Below are 24,938 nucleotides of genomic sequence, written 5' to 3'. Positions count from 1 at the left end.
TAAGTCATGAAGAAAGCAAAAGCAACATACTAAACGATCGAGTGCTAAGCTAACAGAATGGGTCAAGTCAATCACGTCATTCTCCTAATGAGGTGATCTCGTTAATCAAATGACAACTTATGTGTATGGCTAGGAAACATAACCATCTTTGATTAACGAGCTACTCAAGTAGAGGCATACTAGTGACACTCTGTTTGTCTATATATTCACACATGTATTATGTTTCCGGTTAATACAATTCTAGCATGAATAATAAACATTTATCATGATACAAGGAAATAAATAATACTTTATTATTGCCTCTAGGGCATATTTCCTTCACAAACATAGGCTTCCAATATATCAATCTTTATGTCTCGACCATTTCGAGACTCCTCATCATGTTCGTGATCACATCCGGGACTCCGAACAACCTTCGGTACATCAAAACATATAAACTCATAATATAACTGTCATCGTAACGTTAAGCGTGCGGACCCTACGGGTTCGAGAACTATGTAGACATGACCGAGACACCTCTCCGGTCAATAACCAATAGTGGAACCTGGATGCTCATATTGGTTCCTACATATTCTACGAAGATCTTTATCGGTCAGACCGCATAACAACATACGTTGTTCCCTTTGTCATCGGTATGTTAATTGCCCGAGATTCGATCGTCGGTATCTCGATACCTAGTTCAATGTCGCTACCGGCAAGTCTCTTTACTCGTTCCGTAATACATCATCCCGCAACTAACTCATTAGTCACAATGCTTGCAAGGCTTATAGTGATGTGTATTACTGAGTGGGCCCAGAGATACCTCTCCGACAATCGGAGTGACAAATCCTAATCTCGAAATACGCCAACCCAACAAGTACCTTTGGAGACACCTGTAGAGCACCTTTATAATCACCCATTTACGTTGTGACGTTTGGTAGCACACAAAGTGTTCCTCCGGTAAACGGGAGTTGCATAATCTCATAGTCATAGGAACATGTATAAGTCATGAAGAAAGCAATAGCAACATACTAAACGATCGAGTGCTAAGCTAACGGAATGGGTCAAGTCAATCACATCATTCTCCTAATGATGTGATCCCGTTAATCAAATGACAACTCATGTCTATGGCCAGGAAACACAACCATCTTTGATCAACGAGCTAGTCAAGTAAAGGCATACTAGTGACACTCTGTTTGTCTATGTATTCACACATGTATTATGTTTCCGGTTAATACAATTCTAGCATGAATAATAAACATTTATCATGATATAAGGAAATAAATAATAACTTTATTATTGCCTCTAGGGCATATTTCCTTCACTTTCAACTTAGCTTTCTCTAGGAACGCATTAAAATTCAATGGAACAGTAGCACGGGCCATTTATCTACAACAACATAGACATGCAAAATACTATCAGGTACTAAGTTCATGATAAATTAAAGTTCAATTAATCATATTACTTAAGAACTCCCACTTAGATAGACATCCCTCTAATCATCTAAGTGACCACGTGATCCATGTCAACTAAACCATGTCCGATCATCACGTGAGATGGAGTAGTTTTCAATGGTGAACATCACTATGTTGATCATATCTACTATATGATTCACGCTCGACCTTTCGGTCTCAGTGTTCCGAGGCCATATCTGCATATGCTAGGCTCATCAAGTTTAACCCGAGTATTCTGCGTGTGCAAAACTGGCTTGCACCCTTTGTATGTGAACGTAGAGCTTATCACACCCGATCATCACGTGGTGTCTCGGCAGGACGAACTATAGCAACGGTGCATACTCCGGGAGAACACTTGTACCTGAAATTTAGTGAGAGATCATCTTATAATGCTACCGCCGTACTAAGCAAAATAAGATGGATAAAGGATAAACATCACATGCAATCAATATAAGTGATATGATATGGCCATCATCATCTTGTGCCTTTATCTCCATCTCCTAATTACCATCATGATCACCATCTTCACCGGCTTGACACCTTGATCTCCATCGAAGCATCATTGTCGTCTCGCCAACTATTGCTTCTACGACTATCGTTACCGCTTAGTGATAAAGTAAAGCAATTACATGGCGATTGCATTTCATACAATAAAGCGACAACCATATGCCTCCTGCCAGTTGCCGATAACTGTTACAAAACATGATCATCTCAAACAACAATTTACATATCATCATGTCTTGACCATATCACATCACAGCAAGCCCTGCAAAAACAAGTTGGACGTCCTCTACTTTGTTGTTGCAAATTTTACGTGGCTGCTACGGGCTTTCACAAGAACCGTTCTTACGTACGCATCAAAACCACAACGATTTTTCATCAAGTTTGTTGTTTTAACCTTCAACAAGGACCGGGCATAGTCACACTCAATTCAACTAAAGTTGGAGAAACAGACACCCACTAGCCACCTGTGTGTGAAGCACGGCGGTAGAACCAGTCTCATGAACGCGGTCATGTAATGTCAGTCTGGGCCGCTTCATCCAACAATACTGCTGAATCAAAGTATGACATGCTGGTAAGCAGTATGACTATTATCGCCCACAACTCTTTGTGTTCTACTCGTGCATATAACATCTACGCATAGACCTGGCTCGGATGCCACTGTTGGGGAACGTAGTATTTCAAAAAAAATCCTATGATCACGCAAGATCTATCTAGGAGAAGCATAGCAACGAGCGGGGAGAGTGTGTCCACGTACCTTCGTAGACTGAAAGCGGAAGCGTTAAGTAATGCGGTTGATGTAGTCGAACGTCTTCGCGATCCAGCAGATCAAGTACCGAACGCACGGCACCTGCGCGATCTCCACACGTTCAGCTCGGTGACGTCCCTCGAACTCTAGATCCAGCTGAGGCCAAGGGAGAGTTTTGCCAGCACAACGGCTTATTGACGGTGATGATGAAGTTACCGACGCAGGGCTTCGTCTGGGCACTATGACAATATGACCGAGGTGGAAATCTGTGTAGGGGGGCACCGCACACGGCTAAGAAATCAACTTGTGTGTCTATGGGGTGCCCCCTCCCCCGTATATAAAGGAGGGGAGGAGGGGCCGGCCGGCCTCATGGGGCACGCCCCAAGGGGGGGGAATCCTACTCCTACTAGGAGTAGGTTCCCCCCTTTCCTAGTCCAACTAGGAGGGGAAGGAAAGGGGAAGAGGGAGAGAAGGAAAGGGGGGCCGCCCCCTAATTCGGATTGGGCTTGGGGGGCGCCTCCACCTGGCCGCCTCCTCCTCTCTTCCACTAAGGCCCATGAAGGCCCATTGACCCCCCCCCCCGCGGGGTTTCGGTAACCCCCCGGTACTCCGGTAAATACCCGATACACCTCGAAACCATTCCGGTGTCCGAAGATAGTCATCCAATATATCAATCTTTATGTCTCAACCATTTCGAGACTCCTCGTCATGTCCGTGATCTCATACGGGACTCCGAACTACCTTCGGTACATCAAAACACATAAACTCATAATACCGATCGTCATCGAACGTTAAGCGTGCGGACCCTACGGGTTCGAGAACTATGTAGACATGACCGAGACTCATCTCCGGTCAATAACCAATAGCGGAACCTGGATGCTCATATTGGCTCCTACATATTCTATGAAGATCTTTATCGGCCAAACCGCATAACAACATACGTTGTTCCTTTTGTCATTGGTGTGTTACTTGCCCGACGATCGTCGGTATCATCATACCTAGTTCAATCTCTTTACCGGCAAGTCTCTTTACTCGTTCCGTAATGCATCATCCCATAACTAAATCATTAGTCACATTGCTTGCAAGGCTTACAGTGATGTGCATTACTAAGAGGGCCCAGAGATACCTCTTCGACAATCACAGTGACAAATCCTAATCTCGATCTATGCCAACTCAACAAACACCATCAGAGACACCTGTAGAGCATCTTTATAATCGCCCTGTTATGTTGTGACGTTTGATAGCACACTAAGTGTTCCTCCGATATTTGGGAGTTGCATAATCTCATAGTCATAGGAACATGTATAAGTTATGAAGAAAGCAATAGCAACAAACTAAACGATCATAGTGCTAAGCTAACGGACGGATCAAGTCAATCACATCATTCTGTAATGATGTGACCCCGTTCATCAAATGACAACTCATGTCTATGGCTAGGAAACTTAACCATCTTTGATTAACGAGCTAGTCAAGTAGAGGCATACTAGTGACACTCTGTTTGTCTATATATTCACACATGTACTAAGTTTCCGGTTAATACAATTCTAGCATGAATAATAAAAATTTATCATGATATGAGGAAATATAAATAATAACTTTATTATTGCCTCTAGGGCATATTTCCTTCACGTACACCGGGCCCATTACCAATGCACGGGATGGCACACACAAAGCGAGGGCAGCTGGTGGTAGATGAGGTGGCCTCGGGTGCGCCCTCGGCACACGCGTCAGGGAGCCCGTAGTGGCTAGCTCCGCGACTTATTCATCTGTTGGTGTGCACCGGGTTGGATTATGCCAGGCACCTATCCTGCTCTATTGTTTGGTCGACTTCCTTTTTGGTTTCGGGTTCCAACCACTTTGGGTGGGTTGTCGGTGGCTGGTTAGGGAGGATGGTTCTCGGTTTGTTAGAGTTGAAGTCTTGTTGCTCAGTTTGTCTGGTTTGGTGTTACCTTGGTCAACATGCGGTCATGTGATGTTCCTTAACGGGCTATCCCAACAAAGGATGAATGTAAAACAACACATCATTACTATAGTCATTGGCATAGTTTTTGCAGATAATTCCAAAAAAAATCTCAAATAGTTTATGTGTCCTTTTGATTGGATTTTTTGGGAATTCATAAAACAAAAAATTATGAAACATGATGCTCATATCTTGCTTAACTTTCTGGTTGTAGTTGGTCTTTGTGCCAAGGCAACGGGTCATCTAGATGTGATAAAAGGCAAATTTTAACATGGTCCCTCTTACCCCCCTCTTTTTACATGTGAGGTAAGAAGGTAAGAGTTAATCAAGCCACTAACTGATGTCTACTACACAATCTTCTTCTTGTAGACGTTGTTGGGCCTCCAACTGCAGAGGTTTGTAGGACAGTAGCAAATTTCCCTCAAGTGATGACCTAAGGTTTATCAATCCGTGGGAGGCGTAGGACGAAGATGGTCTCTCTCAAACAACCCTGCAACCAAATAACAAGGAGTCTCTTGTGTCCCCAACACACCCAATACAATGGTAAATTGTATAGGTGCACTAGTTCGGCGAAGAGATGGTGATACAAGTGCAATATGGATGGTAGATATAGGTTTTTGTAATATGAAAATATAAAAACAACAAGGTAACTAATGATAAAAGTGAGCGAAAACGGTATTGCAATGCTAGGAAACAAGGGCTAAGGTTCATACTTTCACTAGTGCAAGTTCTCTCAATAATAATAACATAATTGGATCATATAACTATCCCTCAACATGCAACAAAGAGTCACTCCAAGGTTACTAATAGCGAAGAACAAACAAAGAGATTATGGTAGGGTACGAAACCACCTCAAAGTTATCCTTTCTGGTCGATCTATTCAAGAGTCCGTAGTCAAATAACATGAAGCTATTCTTTCCGTTCGATCTATCCTAGAGTTCATACTAGAATAACACCTTAAGACATAAATCAACCAAAACCCTAATGTCACCTAGATACTCCAATGTCACCACAAGTATCGGCGGGTATGATTATACGATATGCATCACACAATCTCAGATTCATCTATTCAACCAACACAAAGAACTTCAAAGAGTGCCCCAAAGTTTCTACCGGAGAGTCAAGACGAAAACGTGTGCCAACCCCTATGCATAAGTTCACAAGGTCACTGAACCCGCAAGTTGATCACCAAAACATACATCAAGTAGATCACGTGAATATCCCATTGTCACGTGAATAACCTTCAAGTTGGCTGTTTTGAGGAAGATATAAGGAGGCTTATGTGTGATAGAGTGTATCATATCACGGGGTTTGGATGCACCGGCGAAGTTTGCACCAACTCTCGAGGTGAGAAAGGGCAATGCACGGTACCGAAGAGGCTAGCAATGATGAAAGGGTGAGAGTGCGTATAATCCATGGACTCAACATTAGTCATAAAGAACTCACATACTTATTGCAAAAATCTACAAGTCATCAAAACCAAGCACTACGCGCATGCTCCTAAGGGGATAGATTGGTAGGAAAAGACCATCGCTCGTCCCCGACCGCCACTCATAAGGAAGGCAATCAAAGAAACACCTCATGCTTCAAATTTGTCACACAACGGTTACCATACGTGCATGCTACGGGACTTGCAAACCTCAACACAAGTATTTCTCAATTTCATAATTACTCAACTAGCACGACTCTAATATCACCATCTTCATATCTCAAAAACAATCATCAAGTATCAAACTTCTCATAGTATTCAATGCACTTTATATGAAAGTTTTTATTATACTCATCTTGGATGCCTATCATATTAGGACTAATTTTATAGCCAAAGCAAATTACCATGCTGTTCTAAAAGACTCTCAAAATAATATAAGCGAAGCATGAGAGATCAATAACTTCTATCAAATAAAACCACCACTGTGCTCTAAAAGGATATAAGTGAAGCACTAGAGCAAATGACAAACTACTCCGAAAGATATAAGTGAAGATCAATGAGTAGTTGAATAATTATGTAACTATGTGAAGACTCTCTAAAATTTAAGAATTTAAGATCTTGGGATATTATTCAAACAGCAAGCAAAACTAAATAAAATAAAATGACGCTCCAAGCAAAACACATATCATGTGGTAAATAAAAATATAGCTCCAAGTAAAGTTACCGATGAACGAAGACGAAAGAGGGGATGCCATCCGGGGTATCCCCAAGCTTAGGCTCTTGGTTGTCCTTTAATATTACCTTAGGGTGCCTTGGGCATCCCCAAGCTTAGGCTCTTGCTAGTCCTTATTCCATAGTCCATCGAATCTTTACCCAAAACTTGAAAACTTCACAACACAAAACTTAACAGAAAACTCGTAAGCTCCGTTAGTATAAGAAAATAAAATACTGTTGTGAACTCATTCTAAATCCATATTGGTGTAATATCTACTGTATTCCAACTTCTCTATGGTTCATACCCTCCGATACTACTCATAGATTCATCAAAATAAGCAAACAACACATAGAAAACAGAATCTGTCAAAAACAGAACAGTCTGTAGCAATCTGATTTGTTCGAATACTTACGGAACTCCAAAAATTCTGAAATAAATTGGTGGACGTGAGGAATTTGTCTATTAATCATCTGCAAAAAGAACCAATCTAAAAGCGCTCTCCAGTAAAAAATGGCAGCTAATCTCGTGAACGCAAAAGTTTCTCTTTTTTACAGCAAGATCGCAAAGACTTCACCCAAGTCTTCCCAAAGGTTCTATTTGGCACACACACTAATTAAAACATAAACCACATCTAAACAGAGGCTAGATGAATTATTTATTACTAAACAGGAGCAAAATGCAAAGAACAAAAATAAATTTGGGTTGCCTCCCAACAAGCGCTAACGTTTAACGCCCCTAGCTAGGCATGATGATTTCAATGATGCTCACATAAAAGATAAGAATTGAAACATAAAGAGAGCATCATGAAGAATATGACTAGCACATTTAAGTCTAACCCACTTCCTATGCATAGGGATTTTATGAGCAAACAATTTATGGGAACAAGAATCAACTAGCATAGGAAAGCAAAACAAGCATAACTTCAAGATTTTAAGCACATAGAGAGGAAACCTGATATTATTGCAATTCCTACAAGCATATATTCCTCCCTCATAATAGTTTTCAGTAGCATCATGAATGAATTCAACAATATAACCATCACATAAAGCATTTTTTTCATGATCTACAAGCATATAATTTTTATTACTCTCCACATAAGCAAATTTCTTCTCATGAATAGTAGTGGGAGCAAACTCAACAAAATAACTATCATGTGAGGCATAATCCAATTGAAAATTAAAATCATGCTGACAAGTTTCATGGTTATCATTATTCTTTATAGCATACATGTCATCACAATAATCATCATAGATAGCAACTTTGTTCTCATAATCAATTGGAACCTCTTCCGAAATAGTGGATTCATCACTAAATAAAGTCATGACCTCTCCAAATCCACTTTCATAATTATCAAAATAAGATTCAACAACCTCCAAAATAGTGGGATCATTACTTCCTAAAGTTGACACTCTTTCAAACCCACTTTCATTAATATAATCATCATAAATAGGAGGCATGCTATCATCATAATAAATTTGCTCATCAAAACTTGGGGGACAAAACATATCATCTTCATCAAACATAGCATCCCCAAGCTTGTGGCTTTGCATATCATTAGCATCATGGGTATTCAAGGAATTCATACTAACAACATTGCAATCATGCTCATCATTCACATATTTTATGCCAAGCATTCTATGTAATTCTTCTTCTAGTGCTTGAGCACAATTTTCCTTCCCATCATTTTCACGAAAGACATTAAAAAGATGAAGCATATGAGGCACCCTTAATTCCATTTTTTTGTAGTTTTCTTTTATAAACTAAACTAGTGATAAAACAAGAAACAAAAAAGATTCGATTGCAAGATCTAAAGATATACCTTCAAGCACCCACCTCCCCGGCAACAGCGCCAGAAAAGAGCTTGATGTCTACTACACAACCTTCTTCTTGTAGACGTTGTTGGGCCTCCAAGTGCAGAGGTTTGTAGGACAGTAGCAAATTTCCCTCAAGTGATGACCTAAGGTTTATCAATCCGTGGGAGGCGTAGGATGAAGATGGTCTCTCTCAAACAACCCTGCAACCAAATAACAAAGAGTCTCTTGTGTCCCCAACACACCCAATACAATGGTAAATTGTATAGGTGCACTAGTTCGGCGAAGAGATGGTGATACAAGTTCAATATGGATGGTAGATATAGGTTTTTGTAATCTGAAAATATAAAAACAGCAAGGTAACTAATGATAAAAGTGAGCGAAAACGGTATTGCAATGCTAGGAAACAAGGGCTAAGGTTCATACTTTCACTAGTGCAAGTTCTCTCAACAATAATAACATAATTGGATCATATAACTATCCCTCAACATGCAACAAAGAGTCACTCCAAAGTTACTAATAGCGGAGAACAAACGAAGAGATTGTGGTAGGGTACGAAACCACCTCAAAGTTATCCTTTCTGATCGATCTATTCAAGAGTCCGTAGTCAAATAACATGAAGCTATCCTTTCCGTTTGATCTATCCTAGAGTTCGTACTAGAATAACACCTTAAGACACAAATCAACAAAAACCCTAATGTCACCTAGATACTCCAATGTCACCACAAGTATCCGCGGGTATGATTATACGATATGCATCACACAATCTCAGATTCATCTATTCAACCAACACAAAGAACTTCAAAGAGTGCCCCCAAAGTTTCTACCGGAGAGTCAAGACGAAAACGTGTGCCAACCCCTATGCATAAGTTCACAAGGTCACTGAACCCGCAAGTTGATCACCAAACATACATCAAGTAGATCACGTGAATATCCCATTGTCACCACAGATAAGCACATGCAAGGCATACATCAAGTGTTCTCAAATCCTTAAAGACTCAATCCGATAAGATAACTTCAAAGGGAAAACTCAATCCATTACAAGAGAGTAGAGGGGGAGAAACATCATAAGATCCAACTATAATAGCAAAGCTCGCAATACATCAAGATCGTGCCAAATCAAGAATACGAGAGAGAGAGAGATCAAACACATAGCTACTGGTACATACCCTCAGCCCCGAGGGTGAACTACTCCCTCCTGGTCATGGAGAGCGCCGGGATGATGAAGATGGCCACCGGTGAGGGATCCCCCCTCCAGCAGGGTGCCGAAACAGGGTCCCGATTGGTTTTTGGTGGCTACAGAGGCTTGCAGCGGCGGAACTCCCGATCTAGGTTATTTTTTGGAGGTTTCTGTATTTATAGAGATTTTTGGCGTCGGGAACAAGTCAGGGAGGTCTCTGAGGCGGCCACGAGGTAGGGGGCGCGCCCAGGGGGTAGGGCGCCCCCCACCCTCGTGGGTGCCTCGGGACTCTTCTGGTCCATCTCCGATACTCCGTGGGCTTCTTCTGGTCCAAAAATAATCTCCGTGAAATTTTAGGTCAACTGGACTTCGTTTGGTTTTCCTTTTCTGCGATACTCAAAAACAAGGAAAAAACAGAAACTAGCACTGGGCTCTAGGTTAATAGGTTAGTCCCAAAAATCATATAAAATAGCATATAAATGCATATAAAACATCCTAGATGGATAATATAATAGCATGGAACAATAAAAAATTATAGATACGTTGGAGACGTATCACTAACTAATGAGATCAACGGATCAGATCTATTTTATACTCTTACCTCTCATGTGAAAAGAGGAGGTAAGAGGGACCATGTTAAAACTGCTCGCGATAAAATGATGTATATGTGTTGAACCATTTGTCACTACTAGAGTAGTTAATGATACGATGTAAACGTATATCCATTATTAGATACTAGATGCCGCCCTGCACATTGTTGCGGTGATTGCATTTTGATGATGTTGGAATGTGAATATTTGATTATGATATTTATGGAATATAAGTAGGGTAATAGTTTTCACATGCATGATTATATGTTCTGGTTGATATTTTCTCATGTAAGTTATCATATTGAGGTGATCTTTTTCATGCATGATTGGATATTGGGATAGATGCATTTAGTGGGGGCTACTCTTTTGTATATAGCATTCTTCGTTGTATGAGACCAACCAACGGTTACCTCTTGCTTGCGAGAGTCCCACAAGGGTCACTTTATAGAGTGCCAAGTGGTGCGTTCAGCCACTGACATGTGTCGTGTTAGGCGCGTCCTCTGAATTTTGTTTTTTTACGTGTTTTCGGGTTTCAGATGTTCCTTTTCAATTTTGTCAGCTTTTTTGGTTTTTGCCTGGTTTTCCCTAGGTTTTGAAAAGAGATTTTTTTTGCGAAGCACATGTGTACTTCTCAAAAAACAATCTGTGCTTTCAGAACAATGACTTTGTTTCTCGTGAAAGCACAGACTATTCTTTCGTAATTCCACAAGAAGCAAATTTATACTTCTACTCAAAAGGCAAAAGGTACATGTGTGCTTCTACGAGAAACATAACCCGTGCTTCCCTAAAAGAAGAAAAAGCAAAGCTTGTGCTTCCCCCAAAAATGTGAAAACCGCACCCGTTCTTTCGGGGGAGCTCCTGTACAGCGTACAACGCGCTGCAAAAGAAGTGAGCGCGCACCCCCCCTTCCCTCCTTCGAGCACTGCTGGGTCGGCCCATGTGCGGGCCGAGATGCCGCCTTGTTTTTTTCTTCTTTTTCCCCCCATTTTTCAATAATTCGGGATATCAAAAAGTTCTAAATTTTAAAAAAAGTTGCTAACTATAGTAAAACAATCATTATTTCAAAAAGTATTCATCATTACAGAAAAATGCCCGGGAATTCAAAAACTGTTCACGAATTTGTAAAAGATGTTCACAAACTTAAAAAATGTTCATAATTTTTAAAAAATTCACTATCCAAAAAATGTTCATGAATTTGAAAAAAAATTCACGATTAAAAATATGTTCGCTAATTCAAAAAAATTCATGTATTTGAAAAAATTATTCATGAATCAATAAAATGTTCGGTAATTCAAAAAATATTCACGAATTTGAAAAAAATGTACATGATTTTGAAAAACTAGTCTTTAATTTTAAAATGTTCATTATTTCAAAAACAAATCATGTATTCAAAACATGTTCATGACGTAAGAGAATGTTCAAAAATTTCTAAATAATGATCACAATTTAAGAAAATGTTCACGATTTAAAAAAAAATTTTGTGAGTTATATAAAATGTTCACGGTTTCAAAAAAATGTTCATGATTTAAGATAATGTACACGAATTAGTAAAGAAAAATACCACGGTTTTGAAAAAAATTTGTCCATCATTCCAAAAAAAGTTAACAATTTTAAAAACAAATTGCAAATTAATAGATTTTGGAAACTGAAAAACAAGAATAAAAATGAAAACTTGTAAGCAAAGGAAAAATGAAAAGAAAACAGGAAAATGAAAGGGAAAAACGAAAAAAAGAATAAAAATAGAAAAAAAAGGTTCAAGGAAGGTTCTAGAACCTTCCAAAAACCGGTTGGGGGTGAAACCCCGAAATGGGGCGGCCCATAGAAACAACAACGAGCGAGGGAGGGGGGGGGGTACGCGCTATGTCGCATGCCGGTGACCTACGCGCTATATAGGAAGCGCCTTCTCCGCGCTCCGGTTTTTATTCTTTCGATTTTTTTGAGTATTCATTTTTTTGGTTGCCCTTTTTCAGATTCGAATGGTCGAATCTGCGAGGACAAAAACCTCTCTACCCTTATGACACCGGCAAAAGAATAAGAGCAAATTTATTCTCTTAAAATACGATGACCAAGAACATAGACCTTTTAAAAATACGAGGTCCCCTGCCTCTCAGCGCTGAGATGTGAGCCGAAGGGTGCCGAGGGGGGGAAAATCCCCTGCGGCGGCGGGCGGCTGCAGCTAACGAAACCCTTGGAAGCACGCCTAACCTCAGATTTTTTTTTGAGAAGAGCCTAACCTCAGATTTTTTTTTTTTGAGAAATGCCTAACCTCAGATGAAATATGAACACTCGTAATCGCAGAATAACTCGTATTCTGTGACCCGGCAACCCAACAGCCCATCGTTCTGAAGGCCGACGAGACGAGCCCAGCCCACACAGGAATGCTGACATGGATGATGAATGGATCGCCGAACCGCCTAACCTCACTATGTCGACATCGTTTCCCACTGCCCCACGACTCCGTCCCAAAGCACCAACCCACGACCAGCTCCAACCTCCGCCATCTCATGATTCAGACTGACAAATGGGCCCAAACTGGGAGTATGCCCCGCATGCAAGTCTCTCGACTTGATCACCATCGCGTGTGGCAAGCAGCAGCCCATCCCTGGCGAAGTATTAGAACCCCCTTGGAGAACAACGTACCAACTCCACGCTCGCGGAGCACGATCTCGACCGTCCAAAGCACGAATCGACGTTCAGCACAGCAAGGAGTTCGTGCATCCAGTCCACGCCCTCGCGCTTTTCCCCACCGGCAGAGCCGTCTGGCCCGCAGCTCAGCGAAACGCGACCTGACAACCCTAGGTGGAATCGCCACCGTCCACATTCTGGATCGTTGGCGTTGACGGATCACGTCCGCTCTAGTGCCCCGGCTGTTCGGTGCAGTGCCACCATGACGACACTCCCTCCCCTCTTTCTCTCTCTCGTACCCTGCGCGCTTTTACGTGCGAAGATAGCAAGGCATCCACCGCATCGAAAGAAAGGCCAGGCGAAGAGGTTAACGAATCCATCTTTTCCGAGACTTTTGTCCTCGAGGAATTTAGCACCGCTCGGGATTCTCAGGCGATGATGATCGGTGTCGCAGGCTTCAGCCGGCACATCGGCCAGCTCTTGAGTAAAAGCAACGGTAAATCAGTTTGCTTTTCGAGGTTTCTTTGAAGCACATACTGTGTTCGCTCGCTTTGTGGTTGATCCGATCGATGTGGGTGGCTCAGGGTTTATTGCGGCGTCCCTGTCCGCGGCGAGCTGCGCGGACGAGGCGGAGAAGGCCGAGGGCGCGGGGTGCCGGGACGACGCGGCGGCGCTGAGGCTCAAATGGATTGCCATGGCGGCGATACTGGTGTCCGGGGTAATGGGCGTGGGCCTGCCGCTCGCGGGGCGGAAGCGGCGGACGGTGCAGACCGGCAGCGCTGTCTTCGTGGCCGCCAAGGCTTTCGCGGCCGGCGTGATCCTGGCCACGGGGTTCGTCCACATGCTGCACGACGCCGAGCACGCGCTCTCCAACCCCTGCCTCCCAGCCGGGCCCTGGCGGCGGTTCCCGTTCCCCGGGTTCGTCGCCATGCTCGCTGCTCTCGCCACGCTGGTGCTCGACGTCCTGGTAACCAGGTTCTACGAGACCAAGCACCGCGCGGAGGTAGCTCGGGTCAAGGCTGACGCCGCTGCCGCACTCGCCGCCGCGTCCACCTCCGCCAGCGACGAAGACATCACTGTGGTCACCGTCGTCGAGAGTGAGCACAAGGTCCCGCTCTTGCAAGCCCACTCCCATTCCCACGCGCAGTCGCATGGTCACGAGCTGATGCAACCACAAGGACGCGAGGGGGAGGTGTCAGACCACGTGCGCTCCGTCGTGGTATCACAGGTGGTGTAATCTCTTCCTTGGGTTCACTTGTTTGATGCACTGCCCCTCAAAAAATATATTGATTTTGGTTCCTGCAGATACTGGAAATGGGGATTGTGTCGCACTCGGTGATCATTGGGCTGTCGCTTGGGGTGTCTCGGAGTCCCTGCACAATCAGGCCACTGGTGGCAGCGCTCTCATTCCACCAGTTCTTCGAGGGGTTTGCCCTCGGTGGGTGCATTGCGCAGGTGAGGAATTCAGTATGGATTGATAGAATAATGTGGAACGATTGTGGGATGACTACAAGGAAAATGAAATAGTTGGAACGACCACAGCTTCTATTGTTTGCTCTTTGTAGAGTCTGTTCTTACAATATACTTATAGGTTAATGTGGACGTCCATTTTTCACAGTGATGCAACATTCTTTTTTTTTCTGATGATGGTCTTGATTTAGGGATAAAATAACTATACTGAATTGCACTTGATTTAAGTATTTACGGTTGTGAATTCTAGCATCACATGCAACAGAGAAGGATGTGAATTTACAAACCTCAAGCTCAGAAACCAGAAAGCTGGAAATATCAAGATTTTCATTGGTAAATGGAAATCTCAAGGATTTAGAACATCAGAAGTATCAGTTCATAAGAAAATACAGGAATATAAATAATATTCATTATGAAGGGAGCACTAATCTGGTGTCAGCTGCCGCCCTCATAACATGAGCTGTCAATCCACCATCTGATTATGTTAAACTGAGTTAAATCCAGCAATTTTACTAGTCGAACTTGCATGTAGTTCTACTTTATGTCTTCAGGGATTGCACCTTTGTTAATTGAATGGAGGAGGGTTGACCTTCACAAATACAAGGTCTACCTATTTTAAATTTGAGGCTGTGATCGGTGGATATTCTATCACCAGCTTGTTTTTCATTTGCAACTATTAGCCATTCAGTTGCATGCCATCAACATAGACTTTATAGTATGGAGATAAACCTCTGTGTATCTTGCCTTTCTCAAATTAGTAATATTCTTTTATTGTGTATGAATTGGCTTCTAGTACATCGAGTTTCTTTGAACCATATAACTTTCCTGCTTATCGTCAGTATCTATCTGTGATGAGGCACATAACCATTTTTTTTTTCCAAAAAACTAGGTGGCACAACTAAAACATATTGGTATGAGTATCCTTCTAAAACTTTAGGTCCAGGATAAGTTGTGGCTGTCACTCTCCAGGAGCAACTGTCTGCTACTGAACTCCAGGAGAAAATCCAATATATACTCAACGCTTAATCGGCAAAATATGTTTCTTTCATGTGCTCCACTGCTCATGTATGATCTTCCAAATAACTTGCTCTTATACCTATATGTGCAACGTCTAACATTATATGCCCCATCCACATTGCTCCCTGGTGTTTCCAAAATACTGTTTTCGTGTACTTGTTGATCTTTTTAATAGCTGTTGAACCAATCTAAAATGCTATAGATTTCAAACGGCTGAACTCACTAAAATCAGACGATCATACCACATCTTATTGGCTGAGGTTATATTGCCGTTTCTGTTTAAGTTGCTAATGTGACGTAAACATATAAAACTGCATTGTTATTATGTGGGTTACTTATCTTCTGACTATAGTTTTCTTTTGCCCTTGCCCCATTGTTTTCTCTAAGTAGCTTTATTGTGATAAAGCCTTTTCTCATCTGGATTATCAAATTTGACACACTGCCAACATTTCTTCCAACAGGCTCAGTTTAAGAACCTTTCGGCAGTCATGATGGCGTCATTTTTTGCCATTACAACACCAACTGGTATCGCCGCTGGGGCCGGTCTGTCCTCATTTTACAACGCCAATAGCCCCAGGGCTCTAGTGGTTGAAGGCATCCTCGATTCTGTGTCGGCCGGCATACTCATATACATGGCGCTGGTGGATCTAATCGCAGCCGATTTCTTGGGTGGGAAGATGACAGGGTCGCCACGGCAGCAAGTGATGGCCTATGTCGCCCTGTTCCTAGGTGCGCTCTCAATGTCATCGCTTGCAGTTTGGGCCTGAACCGGTTTAATCAGATGGAGGTAGCGGACGATGCCTACGTCCGAACATACTGCCTGTGATACATGTACATAACTAATGCATGTGCCTGTGTTCATATGATTGCATACATACATCAGATAACGTGCCCTTGTTTTTGATGGGCATGAGAGAACAGCACCGGTGGAAACGCCTGAGCATTGCCTCTGTATATATGTGTATACTCTTGCTAAATCACCACAAGCATTGTTGCTTTGGGGAGATGTGTAACGACGACAGTGGTTTTCCTACCATGCATGCATGCATGCATCTACCGGTGCTGCTTTGTGATTCGTGCTATATTTTTGGTTTTGGGTATAATTTATCTTATTTCAGAGTGTTGCATAATGTTTCAGTAGTTTTATTTTCTTGTTCCAAAGGGTATCTTAATGTTTCATCGTGTATCATGCAAGGCTAAATGCCCGAGGTCTTCATAAGCAAGTAAGTTGGATACACACCCACTTAGTTTTCAGTTGAGCTTTCTGTTGGAAATATGCTCTAGAGGCAATAATAAAGTGGTTATTATTATATTTCCTTAATCATGATAAAAGTTTATTATTCATGCTATAATTGTATTGATCGGAAACTTAAATACATGTGTGAATACATAAGCAAATACCAAGTCCCAAATAAGCCTCTACTAGACTAGCTTGTTGATCAAAAGATGGTTAAGGTTTTCTAACCATAGACATGAGTTGTCATTTGATAACAGGATCACATCATTAATAGAATGATGTGATAGATAAGACCCATCTGTTAGCTTAGCATATGATTGTTTAGTTTATCGCTACTGCTTTCTTAATTTCAAATACATATTCCTTCGACCATGAGATCATGCAACTCTCGGGTATCAGAGGAATACCTTGTGTGCTATCAAACGTCACTTCATAACTGGGTGATCATAAAGGTGCTCTATAGGTATCTCCGAAGGTGTCTGTTGAGCTGGCATGAATCAAGATTGGGATTTGTCACTCCGTGTGATGAAGAGGTATCTCTGGACCCTCTCGGTAATACAGTATCACAAGAAGCTTGCAAGTAATGTGACTAAGGAGTTAATTACAAGATGATGTATACGGAACGAGTAAAGAGACTTGCTGTAAGGGCATATTCTCCCTAAGTGGTTTTGGTGATTGATGACAATGCATTTGCGGATTAATCGTGTGCATTGAGCATTTCAGATATCTTATGTCTAGGCACAAGTCGATTCGGTGCCCCTCGGAGCCTATCGAAGACGGCGGTTCTCTACGTTTCTTTTCGGTAGATTTGAGTCGTAGGAAAGCCGTACTATTAAGAAAGGATCCGCTTTGGAAAGGTTAGGGTGGAATCAACACGTACACATTCGTTCCTTTGCACCCACTTTCCTTCGTTTCGATGGAGCACCATCCGGCTATCCATGTCTCTGCAATATGTAGGCTGCCAAATGTTAAAACTTCTGTGGCGTGCGGTAGTACTGCTCCAGGCAGCGGTAGTACCGCACGGTCCAGCGGTAGTACCGCTTCTGGTGAGCGGTAGTACCGCTGTCTCCAGTCCTGACGCTGAGGCATGCAGAAGTAGGCGCGGATGTAATTTTTTACATCCGTCCCTACGCGGTAGTACCGTGCCGGATTTTGCATAGCTTCAACCTCAGCAGAAGTAGTTACGGAAGTAATTTATTAACTCCGTGCATTTCCAGTGCCAGTTGAGCCCTGCATTACAGTAGTACCGTAGGGGCGCGCGGTAGTACCGCTCTGGCGGTTCTACCGCTCGTTTCCTTGTGCAATAGACCCTCATCTGGTCACTACCGCGCAAGCGGTAGTGCCGCACCCAGCAGCGGTAGTACCGCGGCTGTGTGCGGTCGCGCTAGCTGAGAGAGGGGATTACGGTGGGATCTTTTCCCCACTATGTAAAGGGGGTCTTCTTCCCCAAGAAGACCACCTCTTCCCTTCCTAAGCTTCATTGTTGCTCAAACCTCCATTTTCGCCCGATCTCTCTCCCTAGACAATCAAACTTGTTAATTTTTGTGACACCCAAAATTTTTAATTGGATTTTTCAAACTTTTATTTTTATTTGAGGAGGGTATTTAATTTTTTCTTCTAAAGAACCCACCCTCTCAAAAACCTTCTTTATGGCAAGTGTTTTATTTGGATTCACCCAAGGCTTGATTTTGGTCTTGGAGGTTTTCCCCTTCTTATTTGGTCTCAAAACCAAATGCTATCCATTTGGAAAATTTCTTTTGAAAAAAATCCTTTAAATGGCCCTATGGTATTTTGAAGTGATCTTCTCCACTTTTCAAAATTCCTCTTGCCATGACCTAAGTGGAAATCCACTCCCATAAACCTTTCCCCACCTTTGGATCATGATATACCTCAAATCCAGCAAGTTGAACCTCTCCATATATTTGTTTCCATTTATTTCTCATCAAAAACAATTTCTGCCTTCTATTTTGATCCTTGGAGATTTACAAAGGAGCCACCCTTTCTGCTTTGAGTTTTGCCTCCAAACCAATTTCCCTAGCTAGTCCTTTGAGCCCTCAACAGAGATCCATGAAGATCCACTGGTCTCCAGTTCAAATATTTCAAACTACACTTGCTGCAAGTTTGGACCTCATTTGCCAAATTTGATGAAATTCATTTGAATTCTTCTCCTAAAAATCTGAGAAAAATCAGGCAGCCTCTGGGTGCATTGAGAGGTCACCTCACCAAGCCCCAGCTCCAGAAAAAAAAATTTCTTGCCAAATCATTTCATCGAACACCTGCTGGACACTGTTGCTATCGTGTTCAGTAAATTCAGAGATACAGTGTCTGAAACTACTGTCGTTTCTTCAGTGTCCGTTGTCGATCTCGCCAGTGCCGCGGTGGCGCCTTGCTCCCCGTCCCCTCCCCCTTGTCCCTGCACCGCACGAACGCCTGGAAGGTTGCGGGCGTCGGCGACGAGCAGGAGGAGGTGCGCCACCCCGTGAGCGACGGCAGCGGCGGCTTTGCGGCCGCCAGAGAGGGGCGCAGCGTAGACGGCGCCGTCCAGCGCCGCCCAAGTCACCGGAGGCCGCCGTGTGGCCACCCACTCCCCCGTGCGCGCTGCCACCCTCGTCGTGAACTGCTAGGCGCGGAGCGCGCTCTCTGCCGCCGCCGTGCCCGTACGGCCGCCCCGTCGAAGACCGGCGCCATTACGCCAAGCCCGACCAAGTTTAGCAGTGGAACGGGACCAGTAACTCTCACTGATGCTGCCTGGCCACCTAACCCCCCTGCCCAACCACTGCCTCACCGTAATCGCTCGCCGGAGAAATCCCGTTGACGGCCACCCCCTCGAATCGCCTATAAATAGAGGCCCCGAGCTCGAACTCGAACCCACACCACCTCTGCACTCCACCAACACCACGCCAAGCCACTGGAAGAGCCCCGAGGGAGCTTTCTTCCCCAACTCCGGCCGCCACGAGCCGCCACGGGATCCAGCTCGATTCGCTCCCGTGCGTGCACCTCCACCCCTCAACTCTTGCCAGTAGCTTCCTTATGCATCCACTCTCCTGACCCACGCTTCAATTCGGAGTTTGCAGCACCCACCGGAGTTCTCCACCATCGCCCGAGCCGCCGTCCGCCGGAGAAAGTGTCGCCGTCGACGTGGTGCTCTCCGATGGCCAAGTCCACCACCCACCGACGCGGAAGGACACGCTGAACCTCTTGGTACACTCCGATCTCCCTGCCTCGCCGTGGTTCAACGCCGGCGACCACCGCAGTCTTCGGGCGCCGGCGAGGTTTTCAAACCTGACATGTGGACCCCCCTGTCAACCTCTATTCTTTTCCCCCTCGAACCGTTTTCTGTTGACGCCTTCGGGCAAATACGTTTTCTCTTTGGGCTGACACCTTTCTCTCCGAAACGTTTTCTGTTTTCTCAGTTAAGTCCCTGGATCTTTTCTGTTTCATCACAGATTAGTCCCTGGACTAAAAGCCTTATAACTTTTTAATAAAAGATGATTTTTGAGTGATTCTTTTTCTGTCAGTCTTGTATTTTTGTCTAGTTTTTTATAGTATTTATTTGGAAAATTTTTGGAACAATTTTTATGCACGCGTCGATGTTCACGTTAGTATACGTTTTCGCTATACCGTAGGTTCCGGAAGAGGTGACGGAGCCGCGAACTTCGCCGAGCTAGACTCCGACTTCTCCGAACCAGGCAAGCATGTTTGAACCTTTGATATGATAGGTGTTTTGCATGTTTGCTTGAATGGTTGTGTATGGCATATGAGCATCGGTGAGTATCTTGTTGCATGTAAGGCAACTATCCGTGTGTTCCGAAGTTACTGTGATCTCTGATGAGAGATGGCCTAGTCATGTGGTGACATGAAAGGCAGTGAGGTGGTATTGTTGTAGCATGCCAGCCTTACGACATCCGATAAACTCTAACGTTAACGTGGACTGAGTCACGTTACCGTTCTTCCCCTTTCGTGCCACCACATGTTTTCTGCAAAGAATACGGTTTAGTAAGTTGGTAACCTCTTTCCGTGTACACACCAAATAGAGGGGCCGGGATGAGGGTTCCATGGCCCTGGATTAAAGCCAGTCATCCGGTCAGGGGGCATAGGTGTTTCCGGTTGGGACCGAGAGGGGGGCACCCCTTAGAGCGCGCGTATATAAATTTGATCCCATGCTACGCGAGGTTGTAGCCTCCCCGTCTCAAGGTTTTTCTTGAACGTTGCCAAGGGTGATTCCTGGCTTCGGAATGTTGAATTGGTGTGTACTGGTTAGATGTGTTTCTTCCAAAACACCGTAAACGGAACTAGTCCCCGTGACTACTGAAATCCGTTGGCTGTGGTTAAAGTACAAACTCTGCAGAGTCAAATCCTTCCGAGTCATCGTGTCTATGGTCAAGAACCATGGCCAATATATCCATATCTATGTCAACCCTTGTGGTAAATCCCGGTGATCAAGCGTGAGTAGTAAACATGGTTGAACGTTATTCCTGTGGATGGACTAACCCTGTTGTTTATTTCATATCTGAATATTCCCTTGCGGTGATATTAAATTCATGAGCTACTAAATTTTAAGTTGTGATTGTAAGCCCTTTATGTGATGTCGCTCAGACGTCCGACTGTGGCACTCTTGTTATTTACTTTTGATATAAGCCCTTTATGTGATGTCGCTCAGACGTCCGACTGTGGCACTCTTGTTATTTACTTTTGATATAAGCCCTTTATGTGATGTCGCTCAGACGTCCGACTGTGGTACTCTTGTTATTTACTTTTGATATAAGCCCTTTATGTGATGTCGCTCAGACGTCCGACTGTGGTACTCTTGTTATTTACTTTTGATATAAGCCCTTTATGTGATGTCGCTCAGACGTCCGACTGTGGCATGCTTGTCATTTACTTTCAATATAAGCCCTTTATGTGATGTCGCTCAGACGTCCGACTGTGGCACGCACTGTCATTTATATTTTATTATAAGCCCTTTATGTGGCGTCGCCTTGACGCCCGACTGCGGCATTGTTATTCCTTTTGTTTCCTCTCGAGGAGTCATTCAGACACTCGTTTGGCCCTCAGTATTATTTTGGGATTTCGGGAGGACTACCGCCCGACTTCTCTTTATTTTCCCATGCATGATTATCTCGTTGTCTGAGTGCACTTGTTAATCTGTTCGTATGCATCATGTTTACATTTGTTATATCTTATGTCTGAACTGTCTTGCGAGTACTTTCATAGTACTCACCTGGCTTGTTGATTTGGCCAGATGTTGACGAAGGCGATCTCATGGATGAAGAGTTTGATAGTGAGTCCGACGCCTAGAGGAATCCCAGTCAGTCCCGTGCGATCCTGGATATTGGTCACTTGTATCTTATACGCTTCCGCCACCCACAATAAGTCTCCTCGAGCCTCACTCCGACGCTCGAAGAGCTGTTAGTTTTCAGGGGTCATATCACCCACTACGCTGTGATATATCCACCACCACTTTTATCGTGAGTTAGTAGTTATGCCACCCTATCCGCCTTTAGGTATTATTGGCGTGCTTGTAATAAATTGTTGGGCAGTCTCCGCTCAACCTTGTATTATAGTCAGTACTCCTGGTATTTTCTTCTGTGATCAAGATTTTGTCTACCAGTAAGAAGGATTCTTCTCTACTGGTCCGTAAAAGGGATCGATTTCTCAATAAATATTTTTATTGGAAAACCGGTCGTGACAAGCTTGGCATCAGAGCCAGGCTGACTGTAGGAAGCCACTAGGTGCGATCGCTAATCGGTTATTAGCGTCTTTTGTGCTTTTTCAGCATTTTGCAAATGTAGCTATTTTCTGTTGGTCATCATAAATTTATGACATGACTACTCAGAATTTTTGCCTACTTTTGTAGATGGCTGGCAGCAACTGCGAGACGCGGGTGTTCACTAATGTGCCCGAGGGGTTTGTCAAACTCCTCGTCTCCATCACCAAGCTCGCGATCGGGCCAGCGACTCGTCCGGAGTTCACGCTTTACCAGCACAAGCTCAGCGACGACGTGTCTATGCACCAGGCCGTGGTGCAATTCAAGGGAGGACGTTCTGCGTCTCGCCACTTCCGTTTTGTGGGAAGGGCCATGCCTACGGAGAGGCATGCCATGCAGATGGCTGCCCGTGAGGCGATAGCTCGCCTTCGGGACATTCTTCCTATGATGAAGACTCGTCGCTACCGCTACCTTCCATGCCATGTGCCATATACTTGTCACTACGCATTCGCCTGCCATAGGGGAGAGCGAGATGAAGCCATCGAGATGGTTGTGGAGTATCTCAAGGCTCTGGAGGAGTCTTTCGACAACCTCGTGGACGATCTTGTGGCTGCCCGCATGGACTTAGTTCGGGGCGGTCCTGCCAGCAGGAAGGAGCTTCTCCACATGGCACCGCCTCTGACTTTTGTCTCGTCCTCGGCATCTTATGCACCGGCCATTTTGGCCACTGCTCGCCGTCTGCCTACCACTGAGGAGTTCGACCGAGTCATCACTCCTACTCCAGTCAGAGCTGCACCGCCTGCCGCACCCGCACTGCCACCTGTCGCAACCGCGCCATCACCTCAGCACAGTGCTACGCGCCTGGAGCCTACTAGGGAGGAGGTGGAGGTTGAGTCTCCCGCACCGCTGGGTCTTACCCTCGGCAAGGGGATGGACATCTTCACCATCTCCGACTGAGTGCGCCGAGTAGCCGCGCGTATGTCTGCATGTATGTTGTGTTCTTTGTACTTGAGTTTGTAGTAGTTGTATGCGCTGCATTCCAGAGGAGTGTGCTAGTCTTAATAACATGTCAGGAGTGTGTACGCACCTCCTGAGTGCTGTATCGTATGTTTGCGTTTCGCGTGTAAGATATGTGCTAAGCAGTTCTTCTCCGTACGAAATCGTTTATGTTTTCTTGAAAAATCTTGAGGTCTTTTAAATTTTTGCCTTTGCAAGATTTTCCGTGTGCCACACAGTTCTTCTCATGAGTTTTGCTAAATAATACCCCAGAGTGGAAAATGTCTCGTCCGTGGACTCGTTCCATGCCCAATCAACCAGAAGAAGTTTATGGAACACAGACCAGCAACAACTTCACTCAGGGACAGTCTAGTCAACAGGACAGCGAAGCAGCCTTATCTCAAGTATGCCGCCTTTTCGAACAAAGCCAACAGCAACACCAAGAGATGATGAATCACGTCATCAGTATGGGAAACCACCGTGAGCCCTATCAACCACACTCCAAGTTGTCTGAACTGCAGAAGACACGCCCTCCAACGTTTGCTCACACTGATAGGCCACTTGAAGCCAATGATTGGCTTCGTGACATCGAGAGAAAGCTGATTATTGCTTAGTGCTCAGATCATGAGAAGGTGCTTTATGCACCTCACTACCTCACTGGAGCAGCTGCAGCATGGTGGGAAAACTTCCTACACATGCATCCCAGTGAACACAACATCACCTGGGAAGAGTTTAAGGAAGGCTTTCGTGGGGCACACATCCCCAGGAGCATCATAAAGATCAAGAAAAGAGAATTTGATGACCTCAAGCAAAGAGGCATGTCAGTGACAGAATACAACGGTTAGTTTACCCAGCTATCTCGTTATGCCTACGACGAGCACATGACAGAGAACAAGAGGATGGAAAAATTCTTGGACGGCCTGGCACCGGCACTAAGATACCAACTGGTTGTACACACTTTCCCGGATTTTAAAACTCTGGTTGACAAGGCCATTACCTTGGAGAATGAGCGCCGCAGCCTGGAGGATATCCGCAAGCGAAAGAGGGATAAGACGACTCTTGCTCGCAACAACCGAAGCAAGACTGAGGTTCAGAGGACTGAAGCAAGGAAATCCATGACTACTGATCTAAGGCCAACCAGACAGTTTCATTCCAGGGACAAGGACTTCACGTACCATCCAGGGGTCACATACGGGCACTATGCTAAACAGTGCCCAAAACCAAGGAACTCGGCCCCCAAGCCGAACAATGGTGGGAATAATCCAGCCCCCAAGCGCGACAATTTCAACCCCAACAACAGTCACAGGAAGGGTCACCTGAACCATGTGACCAGGGAAGAAGCCCAGAATGCCCCAGACATCGTGCTCGGTACGTTCCCTGTCAACACAGTACCTGCCACGGTTTTGTTTGATTCTGGAGCTTCCCATTCGTTCGTTTCGAAGAGTTTTGTTTTACAACATGGTTTTCTGATACTTCCCTTGGAAAAATCTATGATCATCAAGTCCCCCGGAAATAAGCA

At 44.2% G+C, this 24,938-nt stretch overlaps 1 protein-coding gene across 1 annotated transcript; it reads left to right on the top strand.

Annotated features, from left to right (window-relative positions):
* Positions 1–13,236: 13,236 nt before the first annotated feature.
* LOC109774648 (zinc transporter 7) lies at positions 13,237–16,515 on the top strand. The gene is made up of 4 exons (XM_020333392.4): positions 13,237–13,488; positions 13,577–14,220; positions 14,298–14,447; positions 15,941–16,515. The coding sequence occupies exons 1-4, from the start codon at positions 13,428–13,430 to the stop codon at positions 16,244–16,246; spliced, it is 1,161 nt and encodes a 386-aa protein (XP_020188981.1). The 5' UTR covers positions 13,237–13,427; the 3' UTR covers positions 16,247–16,515.
* The last annotated feature ends 8,423 nt before the right edge of the window (positions 16,516–24,938 follow it).

This window comes from Aegilops tauschii, chromosome 1 (assembly GCF_002575655.3).
Source record: "Aegilops tauschii subsp. strangulata cultivar AL8/78 chromosome 1, Aet v6.0, whole genome shotgun sequence".
NCBI classification, from domain to species: Eukaryota; Viridiplantae; Streptophyta; class Magnoliopsida; order Poales; family Poaceae; genus Aegilops; species Aegilops tauschii.
The sequence above is the reverse complement of the archived record's forward strand: the minus strand, read 5'-3'. Positions and strand labels throughout refer to the sequence as shown.